This window comes from Callorhinchus milii, unplaced genomic scaffold (assembly GCF_018977255.1).
Source record: "Callorhinchus milii isolate IMCB2004 unplaced genomic scaffold, IMCB_Cmil_1.0 Scaffold5, whole genome shotgun sequence".
Lineage (NCBI taxonomy): Eukaryota > Metazoa > Chordata > Chondrichthyes > Chimaeriformes > Callorhinchidae > Callorhinchus > Callorhinchus milii.
Window position 1 is genome coordinate 62,887,024 of NW_024704746.1, and position 13,349 is coordinate 62,900,372.

General features: G+C 39.3%; 1 protein-coding gene across 2 annotated transcripts in view; it reads right to left on the reverse strand.

Moving 5' to 3' along the window:
• Nucleotides 1-12,556, reverse strand: part of orc5 (origin recognition complex, subunit 5) — a 67,483-nt gene extending 54,927 nt beyond the window's left edge. For both annotated transcript variants that reach the window (XM_007890883.2, XM_007890884.2), the window contains exons 1-6: nt 12,434-12,556; nt 9,895-10,040; nt 9,258-9,350; nt 6,646-6,849; nt 6,081-6,155; nt 2,849-2,960 (exon numbers count right to left, since the gene is read on the reverse strand). In XM_007890883.2, the coding sequence (XP_007889074.2) occupies nt 2,849-2,960; nt 6,081-6,155; nt 6,646-6,849; nt 9,258-9,350; nt 9,895-10,011 (601 nt within the window). In that variant the 5' untranslated portion in view covers nt 10,012-10,040; nt 12,434-12,556. The remainder of the gene's footprint in view (nt 1-2,848; nt 2,961-6,080; nt 6,156-6,645; nt 6,850-9,257; nt 9,351-9,894; nt 10,041-12,433) is intronic.
• Between the last annotated feature and the right edge of the window lie 793 nt (nt 12,557-13,349).

Consider the following 13,349-nt stretch of genomic DNA (forward strand, 5'->3'; position numbering starts at 1 on the left):
GCTCTTATCTCTAAAGGGCCAACTTGTTCTAGATTTGTAGCATTCAAAGTTAAAATAAGCCTAAAAAAGAAGTCTCTCTCCCGACTTCTTTTCCATTTTTTTCTCCAATCTTTCCTTTTATACAAGATCATTCTTGTATCAGTAATTAATTTTGTTAATTAACCCTCGCTCGCCTCCACTGGCTCCCCATCCCCCAGAGGATTGATTTCAAGATCCTCATCCTCACCTACAAGGCCATTCACGGCCTTGCTCCCTCCTACCTCTCCAACCTACTATCCCCCTACCTACCTGCCCGTACCCTCCGTTCCTCTGGCTCTGGTCTGCTCCACGTCCCCCGCCTCAACCGCCCTACTATCGGTGGTCGGGCCTTCAGCCTCTCAGCCCCCAGGCTCTGGAACTCCATCCCCAGTGCCTTCGCCTTGCTTCCTCCCTTTCCTCCTTCAAGGCCGGTCTCAAAACCTTTCTCTTTGACCGTGCCTTCAGCTCCCCTCTCGACTCTCTTCCCCCTCCTCGCTCCCTCCCTTCCCTCCCCTCACCCTGACCATTTCCCCCCTCCTTGCTCCCTCCCTTCCCTCACCCTGACCATTTCCCCCTCCTCGCTCCCTCCCTTCCCTCCCCTCACCCTGACCATTTCCCCCCTGCTCGGGTCATGACCCAACTGTGCAGCGCCTTGGGACGTCCTCCTGACGTGAAAGGCGCTTTATAAATGGAATCTTGTTGTTGTTGTTGTTTCGACATTTTTTCAATCTCTCTCCCTCCTCATTTTCTTAACACTTTTGAAGCATTTCTGTCAGCAGTTAAGACACAAAATCGAGAAGTCTCACTTGCAATTGTTATTAAATTCAATTAAATTTCTCACTAACAATTGTTATTTAACCCAGTTATCTAACCTCATTAACTTCAGAGTTTTGTCCCCCCTCTCTTTGGTTAACAGGCAAAAACACCTCAAAACAAACCTGTTATTGGCCATATTACTAATGATTCCTCAGTAGAAATCTGTATGGTCTGTTACACCAAGAACTGGCACAAAGCAACCAATTTCTCCACCCCCCACCAGTGTTCTACTGTAGTTTCTCAGAGGAGGACAACAGTATGCAGTAGATAATGTGATCACCTTCAGCCAAACAGGGTTTTCCGTAATATCTAACTCAAGTTAAAAGGCAGTCAAATTTCAATCATTGTAGGAAATGTGACTAGATACCAGTACAAAAGAATATTAACAACTTTGTCTTCCTATTCCTATTTTAGAAGAACATACTTTGCCCTCCCATCTCCTCAGCAGATTGTTGTAGCACAAACAATCTATGCATTTCAAAGATGCTGATTTCATAAAATAATAATAATAATCCTTGCATTTGATATGGCGCTTTTCACGTCTTCTAGACATCTCAAAGCTGTAAAGTGAATTGACTGTATATTTGTGGGCAAAACACGGCAGCCAATTGTCCACATCAGTGTCCCACAAACAAATGGATTGAAGTGACCAATTTATTATTGTTTTTTTTCTTGAGGGATTATTATCAAGCGCGTGGAGTAAGGATATTTGCCCAAGCTTTTGCCCTGCCAGGAATCAAACACAGGTTTCTCGCTTGCGAGGCGAGCGCTCTAACATGTGGGATTTATATTTATTGCTAAAATGTTCAGATGGAAACAATTACTGGGAAATAGAAGCATATGGATCAAATTTAAAGGAAAACATAATACGTATATTATTTCACCCACAAATATACAGTCAATTACTTTAAAGTATATGCTGCGAAGCACTTTGAGACGTCTGGAAGACGTAAAAAGCGCTATATCAAATGCAAGGATTATTATTACTATTATTACTCTGACATAACACCAAACATAAAAGAGGTAATACAATACTATAATAATAACCCTTGCATTTGATTTAGCGCCTTATCACGTCCACGAGACGTCTCAAAGTGCTTCATAAAATATACTGTAAAGTGAATTGACTGTATATTTGTGGATGAAACGCCTATAAGCTGCATGGAACAAGTGCTAAAATCAGTAGTTTCATTCAAAGGCAAGCAGTCAGCTAGGCTTGTGGAAGGCCTTCTTACTCGTGTATTGTTCATGTGCTTCCAAATTGCCATACAAACCTGATTTTGTACAGCAATTTCAGTGAAGTTGCTAAGCAACAAGATCTTTATGCCCATCTCTCTAACAGCAATGCTCTCTTTGATTGGCATTCAGAAATTTATCAAATAACAGTATTGTACTACACAGCCTGAAACATCTCCAGTGTTACAGATCATATCTTAAACAAACTAAAGGTTGCATTTTGAACGCAAGGTATTAAATTATTTAGGGCCTCATACTCTTTTAAGTCTTTTGTTTAGGTCTGCCTCACTACTATTCATGGATAATTATCTGAGATTGAATATACCTGCTCCAAGACCTCTGGTACATATAACCACCCACAAGTAGGTACACCAGAGTAATGTGTTGCCCCAATCTTTATTTTCTCCCTTTGGAAAACTGCAAGACTCTGATTACTCAGGTGAATCCATAAACTCACATAATGAGGTATCACAGACCCATCATTTTGCAGCTGAGTGTGTTGGTACACCAACAAGACTCTGCAGCATCAAGTAGCCCAAGAACTTTAAATATTCTTCCAAATATTTTAATGAATAAATTTGAAACAAATGTAATAAATAATTTAATCATTTAAAAGATATAAATTCAATACTGAATTTCAAAGCTTTTTTAAAAAAACTGCAGTGATTCAAAACTTTAAAGTATACAAATGATATGAGCCAGGCAATATGTGTAAAAACATTTTGTTCACTAATTGGTACCACTTATTAATGTAGAAAAACTGTAGGAATAGTTTTACCTTTGCTGTAGTCAGGAAAGTACAGAGTTATAGGCTCAAAACAGCCTGTACTTGGGCGAAACTTTTCCCAGACAATTTCACTGAGGAAAATAACAGTGACATTTGTTTCAGCCTGTAAAAGACACAAAAACAAAGTCGATGCAATTATTGATACTCACATTATATATTTAATTAAAGTAAAACAAACTGGAGCTCTTTATACAATTGTCACAATTACAGTGAATGGAAGCAGAACCACATCTCAAGTGCATATCGGCTTTCATGACAACTATTGCTGCGTAGAGGCTGCCTTTAATCAAACTATTTTCATTTTAATTAATTTTGTGCCCAAACCTAGTCAGTCAACCTGTAAATGATTTTATCTAACCCTCATCCAATTTAGTTGCCTTAGGAACACTTAATTTTACTGCCACCACTTCACAATTATAGTATAGAGCACTTTTTCCATCAGGGAGATATCTCAAAGCTGACTCTAGGAGCCTGAACGGGGAAGGGGGAGGAAACATTAGGCCCATAATAGAAAGCAAAATTATACAATTCAGATGTTCAAAAGCTGTTCTGACTTATTCCAACTGCTGGTATAAATAAATCAGCTTTTAACTAAGCAAAGCCCACTATGGAACAACTAAAGCAATCCAATTTTCATACTACTGATTATGAAATGTGTACTTTTTTAATGATGAATTTTCCCCAGTGCTCATCAGTGCTTATGTGGAATGGGCAGATGTGGGCAGCATCCAAAGCCACATGAATTGGGTAAATAGATTCAGATGATATTTTTGCAGCTTGAGCCTCATTGCTATAAATGGTTAAATCTTATATCTCTTTCAAAAACAACTTTTTTCTGCTGGAAACACATTAAAGATGCATGTACAATATACATTTTTTTGGTTTGCTGGGCGACTGACACATGCAGAAACCCAATACCATGCTTAAGATAAAAAAAACCTTGCATTTGATATAGCGCTTTTCACGTCTTCGAGACGTCTCAAAGTGCCTCACAGAATATGAAGTGAATTGACTGTATATTTGTGGGCGAAGAGTATCCAAATCACAGCGGTTCCATACTTGTATGTCACCTACAAACAGAAATTTACATGTCTGGAATGGATGCACACTCCATTCCTGGAAGGACACACCTTGATTAACTAATTCTGGAGAATATTAGATGCAGGTTAGCGAGAGCCCTGGAATGTGTGTTGGGGTACTGATGGAGTTTAACAAGCTAAATGTACATAGCCTGCCACTGAGAACAACGATTATATAGACAGGGAGGAGTGAGGCCATTAAGGAATTTGAAGGCAAGGACAAGGTCTGAAAATCGATCCACTAGAATACTAAGAGCCGTTAGAACTTGGCAAAATCGTGGTTGTGTGGAACCTAGTATCTCAATATCTTTTAAAGGTGTCTTTGTGTATAATACAATCATTGACTTTTGATTTCTATAGTATCCAATTTGAAAAAGAGAAATGAAAAATAATTTGAAAATCTTCACACCTTCATTTCCCCAAAGGCTTTTTGGGGGATATAGAACCATAAATGCCAAATTAATGGCGTGGAAAGATTAAGGTTAAACTGTTTCCAGGAATGCATAAAATCCTATGTTTAAACACAAAATTCCAAATTAACAACATACAAAGCAAAAAAGAAAAATCTAAGAAATGCCTTTAATATATTTTCCTATCACAAGCTATTAACTTGTTCCTAAACCAACATACACGAATGAAGGGATTGAAAGAAGAAATCTTGCAGCTGATGATGAGAAAGGCAGTATAGAAATATTCCTCACTAACAGTGCTCCTACTTTTGACTGTCTTCCAAATATTACCATCGAGTCATTCACTATATGCAAGCGTAGCAAACTGTTTAGCTTTATTGCGCAGTCATTAAAAAAAGCAACATCTTGCTAATTTGGTTCAGTCAGTTTTGCCTGTTTACTGTACGACTGCATTTTACGTGGTCAGCATTCTACATGCACAATAAACTCAAGAACATAAACAAGACCTCGGTTTGAACCGTAATCCAAAGGACGTCATCTCAAGCAATGCAACCCACTCCCAGTACTGATGTGGAAGTCAGCATAGACTATGTGAGTTATTCCGATACCTATTCAATCGGGATAGCTTTCCCCTCAGGAGTGCAGGACATTAAGGCCAATTCTAGCAACCCAAATGCTTCTCCCTCTGAGATTAGCGAACTCAACACAGTCTGAGTATCAAATATATAACCTTCTAATCTGTGTACTTCAGTGTTAGATCCTGACCCACAATCAAACCCTAAACGTTTCTTACACTTCTCCATAGCGAAATAAAAAAAACCTAGTCCACAACAAAACAGTGAGCAAATACTCCCTCTGTAAGCCATTTAAATATTAGGCTTTACATCAGAATGTCAGTGCCAGGCAATTTCTGATCATCCGCTTATATGGAGCTCAAGAATAATACATTCGGTCTAAGTACTTCAAACATTTACCACTAACATTTTCACGGGAGCAAGTTATTAAGATGACAAGTTAATGCCAAAGCGCAGACAGAACATTAAACAGAAGGTCTAACGCATTGGCAGGTAGTACTTCTCAAAGCATCTAAAAACGAGAATGTAAATTGCAAGTCTGGTTGAAAAAAAACTCATAATCACTTCTCTAGCCATGCAATTGGTTACAATGCTAGCTTCAAACCAATCGAGGGGAGAGGTAAGTGGAGGGAGAGCCAGCCAGGTCCAAAGTACTCCAGGGCATTATCGATGACAAACCAGCCAGTGTGGCTCAATAGAAGGAATTGGAGGGCTCTCAATTGCAAGCTATGCAATATTAGCTGGTTGAACTCCAGGATTACTGTAACGCACACTCTGGCGTCCCCAAGCCTTGACCATCACCAAATTGAAGCTAATATTCCATGAAATTAGGTAAAATGGATGCATCTAGCAGGGAGAGAATGTGTATTGCAAACACAGGGAAATTTCCATTTGTAAGGTACAAACATATGTGAAACTCTCTAGTCTCGTACGGATCCACTTAGGCATGTGTCAGACATCCAGCTGAATTTTGTTTTGTAAAAGCAAACATCACAGCTCTTTAATTCTCTCCATCAGAAATCTTCCTCTATATGAAATTAATACTTAAACACGGACAGTCACGGCATTTATTTTTTAACCGCACTGTCAACCTCATTTACATTTAAAACAATATTTTAGGTAATTATGTAGACGATTAATAGAGAAGCCAGTCACATACCAGTTCTTGTAACCTCAGCAACCCCGGTAGCAGGTTTGCATCCATTTCCCGTAGCTTTTCAGCTTTATCCAATACCTTTAATAAAATGCACTGAATTATAAGATAATAAAGGATCCCCACTTTCTCTCCACTTTCCATCCAGTGACATTTTCTTAAAGGCTTGTTGCATGACATTTCGTAAATATTGACAGCTCGCCTCTACAAAGAGCAATCTCCCTTCTCCTGACGCCCGGAATAGTTGAATAGCACAGGATAGAATAGTTCCAATCATATTTTCTAAGGAATCCTTCAATATGAGTTTTGCACAATTGTTCCTTTGTTTTTGAAATCTTTGCCAACAAATGTAGTAGAAAGCGAAACCACTCTCAAATCATTTCCCCTTTAGTAATTTTACGTGTATATTTTCAGGAATAAGCCTTTTGAATTTTTTTAAAAAAAACATAACCAGCATAGCTCATATAACACACCAGCGATAAATGCAAATGGTGCAAAATACGAGGATATTAATATTGATATCAATGTTAAAAACCAGCAACCAAGTGTGAATTTATAACAATTCGCTTACGATGTAAATGGTTTGTTCGTGCAAATTCTGTTCATGGATCAGCTGCTTAAATAGTCGAACAAAGTCATTGAGCGTATCACATCGCAAAAATGAAGAGTATTCGTTTTCAGGGGAAAGGCAATGTCCCTGCAATTGGTTAAGGATTTGTTCGAAAAGCATCCTCGAAGAAAAGCACTCCACACAATTGACAATCACATGGGGAAGCTGAAAAGAAAAAAAAATTCCTTATGAACCATAACAGAACATTATGTACCAATCATCAGTTCTAAATTCTCACCAAATTTCAGCTATACCGGATGTGCATTCAGGATCCCTCACTCCAGTTTTTATAACAGCAATTGTTTTTCAGAAACACACAATGCTTCTGGGAAAAGCCTCAAAACCAACATCTTAAAATGTAACATTGCTCCAAAGCTGTTGTGCAATTTATTTTTCACGAAGAACTATCGTTTTCCTTATTCAAAAATTAAAATTGGTTTGAAAATGTCGATAAGGAGTGGCAGATTTCAATAATAAAGTTGCAATAATAGAATATTGTAGAAAATTATTCAGAAGCCCGATTTATACTTTTCTTTCTAAATCAATTTTAAATTGGGGCGCCCTTGCAGAAAACGATATGGTATTCTCCGCATGTTCACACTGGTTTATGTGAAGAACCCCAAATAGGGGGGCTATTTTATGTTATTTAAACAGCTGATCACAAAATGTGTCATACACCTGCAGTCTTTATACCATGTTGCTGAGAATCACAATGCTGCTGAAACCATCTCCTTGAGGTGGGGTCACACTTCAGAGACATGCTGCCTCAGTAAAACTTGCATCTTTATAAATCGTATTATCGCCCAAGTCCCATTAAGTTTCCTATCAATACGACTTAGATTTATTTGCTCAAGTCGTATTAATCACCATAGTAACAGACTGTTCAGCGTCTTGGAACATCCTCCCGACGTGAACGGCGCTTTATAAATGTAATGTTGTTGTTGTTGTTGTCTTGACCCATAACCGCATGCGCACTTACCGGCTGCATTGAATTACACATGCACAATGTAGATTGATTAAATCGGAAATCATACTAAATCCTATTAAATATTATGGTCCCGACTGATATGACTTATGTGAGTTTTACTGTATACTGCCCATTTGGTGGCAATTATTGAATAGTAACACTAGTAATAAGTCAGAAGAGTAGCCGCGCTCAGACTGATTTCTTCTCAGGAAATCAGCCTATAAAGCCTCCACTCAGGTACCTCAATCACCTGTATCTCCAGGGAAATGTTTGGACCAGACAAGCATAATGAGTGCAGTGAGAATGACAGCTTTCTTTAATTAATTACAAGCCATATTAGATCAAACAGATTTTATCACACATATCTTGAATGAATCTTTGCTTCTCTTTCTTTTCTCTGTCTGATATTCAGCAGAAAATTTAAACACACTAAAGTAGTAAACAAATTGCTATCCAAATATTTTACGTATGATACTAACTTTGCCAAGTTTCTCTTTCTCCTCATCCAACTGCATTTTCCGCCTGATTCTAATAAACATACCACATAATAATAATCCTTGTTGTTTGATATAGCGCCTTATCAGATTGTTGAGATGTCTCAAAGCGCTTTACAGAATATACTGTAAAGTGGATTGACTGTGTATTTTGTGGGCAAAAGGCAGCAGCCAATTGCGCACAGTAGTGTCCCACAAACAATCATGGTTTGAGTGACCATATATTTTTTTTACCTTGGAAAGCGTTCGCCAATCGACTAACAACCGTGTTTCCTACTTCCTGCTAGGTAAACCAAGGTGTGTGACGTAAGGAACCTTGCCTAAGCTTAATGCAATACTGCAATTGAGCAGAGAGCAAAAGCTCAAAAGGAATTTCAGCCTATTTCTTGCACACACATTTTGTTATCCTCAATTTTTCATGGTGCATTTACTCATATATGTCTCATTCATGGTTACAATGAGTACTACATGGAAGATGGTGGACCTTTAACCTGTGATTCTCATTGTTAACGATGAAAAATTGTATGTCAGACATTAATCCTTAGTTGCACAGCAGTGGAAGTGATGACCTTTGCACAACAAAGAAAAATGGACAGCAGGGAAGAGGTACAAAGGCAGTAATTCATCTAAAGATTCAAATTGTGGCACACAATACAGTACTCAAGCAATTCACAACCATCCCTAAAGCCCATCATTGAGATTGCAACATTTCAAGCACTCGGGGGAGAGAAATTTCACCCAGATCTAGATTTATTGGCTCTTTTAAGAGCTTCAGAAAAACATCAGCAAAGTCTGACAAGAAGTCACAGCTTTAGAATTCTGAAGGGTACCTTTAAGACCAAGATGTACTTACAGTATTTACACAGAGGGTAATTACAGCTTCAATGGTTTTTAGGCAAAAAATGGCAAAAAATTAATCATCCAAGACTTTGATAATGTTCCAATGAAACCATCATAGTCACAAGCATGGGGATAGTAATTTGATTCATAAGGTAATGTCACGCGCACTCTCCTGTTGATGCTGCAGGCTCAGTATTTCAAAACTCATGAGCTTCACATCATTACAATCAAAGGCAGTCCACGTGACAAATGGATTCAAACCTTTCACTTACCTTGCATGTTTTGAGCAACGTTTGCATCACATAAGTTTTCCCTGTGGCTGTATGTCCATAAACAAAAATTGAGGGGTAACTGTAGTGATGAGGCTGCAAGAAAAGCAAAACTTTTGAAGTCACCAAAATAATAGTTTTTCTTTTAATTCCCTTCTGCCCTCAAAACATTGTTAGCTACACAATTAGATACACAAGTGGCTTTTAAAAGACTGTGATTTCTGATCAAAATGCCGTTTAAAGAAAATAGGCAGACGTGTCGATTTTAAACTGTAAGAAACAGGAGTAAAATGAATGTTCACTAAGAAATGCTTTTATGCCCTTGATTCACAAATCAGCATTGTATTTTACTGCCAGGATGAAAATTCCACTGATTTAAGTCCCAGCATTCCAGCATTTTTAAACCAAAATCAACATTAAATATTGTATTTTACAGCATAACAGTGGATTCATAAACAGATTGATAGGTTTATAAAAATGTATGTGCCTACAAAAATTAAACTGTAAAATTACTGAGGATTTAACAAATAGCAATAGCAAGAAATAAAACTAAGAATAAAGAAAAATATGAAAGCGTGAAACATAAAAAGGAACAATTCTTAGAGCACCACAAACGAGTTATCTTTGTTGTAAAAATTACCTCTCCCATTATTGACAGCACAGTAGAAATTTGAGAGTCCCGACAAATCAACTTCTCTCGCAGAAGAAGGACTCTGTCATCTGCACCATCACCAGAATTAAGGTTAAGGGCAGACATCTTTAAACACTGTTTGCAGAGAAATTCTCCTACAGAAACAAGAAACAAAAGAACCAATTAAACCTACAAATGTTAAGATTGTGAATCAACACACTCCCTAAAAAATTTATGAGATTTAAACAATCCCTTCCATAGGCCTAAATAATTTATTCCAAATAACTTCGAAGGCTTAAAAGTACTATCAGTCAGTGGCCCAGGGCCTGCCAGTTTTGAACCACTAAAGAGGAATCAAATGGCATTCAATTCTGGCAATCAGAAGAATGATTAAAATGTTGACATTGTAAAAATAACCTCTCATCAGAAGGTTGACAGAATATAGGAAATAGTGCACAATAATGCAGTACGGTCCCCCTTTAAATATTTAGGAGTTTATTGACTCCGAAATCTCTCTAATCTAAACTGGAGTTTAAGAGTAATGAATAAGCCTCCATTTTAAAGAAAAAATAGGATTTTAGCATACAATTGCTACCCTTATTCTTCCTCTCAAAATATATACACTTTCACACTTTACTGGATCAAAGTTGATCTGCCATTGAAGATTTTAGTAAATGCTGGTAATAACACTTAGGCGTAAATTACAGATCGCCGGACGAGATCTCCCACCTCCATTAGGCCAGCTAGTCGGGGTTTAAGTGTAAACCTTGCAATTGATATAGCGCCATTCACGTAAACTACAGGAGGACATCTCAAAGTGCTTTACACGATTTTCACCCTGTTTGTATGACATTGCTGTGCAAAAGTTGGCTACCGAGTTTACCGACAAAGCATACGTTCACTACGTTTTGCGGTATTTCCTGTGAAGCTGGCCGAGACATCCTCCTGGCATGAAAGGCATAACTGTATGTTAACTGTAAGGATTATTATTATGTTAATCCAGGCCGGGCGGAGTGAAAACCCAGGGGTCATATGTGGCAGTCTAGGGCCATTACCCTTGGTAACAGAGACAAGAGTAGCAGGTGCAGAGGAACATTATTAGTTAAAGTCGTAAGTGAAGAAATGGGGAAATAAAAGCGAGTTATACCAAAGCAGACGGTGCCACGGCCAGAGGCAGCTGAACCTGGACACTGAGCACCACGGCCCAGGGTTTGCCACAAATTAAAATAGGTTTGTAGCCCAAAGTCAATCAAACACTAGTCCAAAAGTAGCCCGGTGTTGTGCGTCCCCTACTCTCGGTAACAGATTTATGGTTTAGTACTTTTGAAACTGTGTCAGAAAAGGTCCTTTTTTTAAAAAAAAGTTTTGCGGGTCTATTTTTTTTTAAATCACCCAACCCGTTAGGGCTTTGGCTTTGCAGGTTTATTAACAGGAGCTGAGCGGGAGGACAATAATAATAATAATAATAATCCTTGCATTTTGATATAGCGCTTTTCACGTCGGGAGGACGTCCCAAAGCGCTTCACAGAACACACTGTAAAGTGAATTGACTGCATATTTGTGGGCGAACGCGGCAGCCAATCGCGCACAGCAATGTCCCACAAACAGTCGTGGATTGAAAATGACCAATTTATTATTGTTTTGGGTTTTGAAGGGATTATTATTAGGCTCTGTGTGGAGTAAGGAAACTTGCCCAAGGTTTCGCCCTCTGCCTGGAATTGAACTCAGGTCTCTCACTTGCAAAGCGAGTGCTCTAACCACTGAGCCACAGGACTGCAATAACAATCCTTGCATTTGACATAGCGCCTCATCACGCCTTCGAGACGTCTCGAAGCGCTTCACGGGATGTGTACCGTAAAGTGGAGCGACTGCGTGTTCTGTGGGCGAAACGCGGACAGCCAATGGCGCCACAGGCGAGGCTGGGTCCCGCAAACAGGCGGGGATTGAAGCGACCGGATTACGATTGTCTTTCGGAGGAGAAGCGATTCCCTGCCCCCAGTGACCGGGCTCTGCCCCGCCAGGGCCTGCGGACCAGCCGGGCTGGGCCGGGCTACTGAGTGCCCTCCCTGGGTCACTGCGGACCAGCCGGGCTGGGAGTCCAGGGTCAACAACAAACAAGAGTCAGTACAGCAGCCCCCCCACCCCCGCCCCACCCCAATTGTACATGAACCCCACCCCCTCAATTATGCGTGAAACCCCCCCAATTATGCGTGAAACCCCCCAAATATGCGTGAAACCCCCCATTATGCGTGAACCCCCCCCATTGTGCGTGAAACCCCCCCCATTGTGCGTGAAACCCCCCGCCCAATAATGCGTGAACCCCCCCCAAATTGTGCGTGAACCCCCCCCAAATTGTGCGTGAACCCCCCCAAATTGTGCGTGAACACTCCCCCCCCCCCCCCGTCAATTGTGCGTGAAACCCACCGCCCCCAATTGTGCGTGAACCCCCGCGAACCTCCCCAATTGGGCTCGAACCCCCACCAATCGGGAGTGTACCCCCTCCCCCTCACCTCCCCCAGTCTGGCGACACCGCCGTTACCTGACTCACCTGCCCCAGGTCCCGGTTCCTCTCGGTCCCCGGTGTCCGGGGCCTCGCCTTCTCTCTCTCTCCCGCCCGCTCGGCCTCGCCGGTTGTCATGACAGCGCGGAAGCGCTCGCGCCAAATCGCTCCCTCCCCGGTGAACCCTCACCCCGAGGGGACTGCGCACGCGTGGAGGTGGGGGCGGGCGCGGTGCACTCTGGTCCTTGTAGTTCTTCCGCGGCTGTAGTTCACAGGCGGCTCTCAATGTGCTGCAGGTGGTGATGGTGATAGTAATCATAGCACTAACAAAAATAATAATGATACTAATAAAAATAATAACGATGCTGATAAAAATAATAGTGACACTGATAAAAATAATAATGCTAATAATACAAATAATGCTGATAAAAATAATAGTGATACTGATAAAAATAATAATTCTAATTATTTAAAATAATGATACTGATAAAAATAATAGTGATACTGATAAAAATAATAATGCTAATTAAAAATATGATACTGATAAAAATAATAATGCTAATAATAAAAATAATGCTGATGCTGATAAAAATAATAGTGATTCTGATAAAAATAATAATTCTAATTAAAATAATGATACTGATAAAAATAATAGTGATACTGATAAAAATAATAATGCTAATTAAAATAATGATACTGATAAAAATAATAATGCTAATAATAAAAATAATGATGATGCTGATAAAAATAATAGTGATACTGATAAAAATAATAATGCTAATAATAAAAATAATGCTGATAAAAATAATAGTGATACTGATAAAAATAATAATTCTAATTAAAATAATGATACTGATAAAAATAATAATGCTAATAATAAAAATAATGATGATGCTGATAAAAATAATAGTGATACTGATAAAAATAATAATGCTAATAATAAAAATAATGCTGATAAAAATAA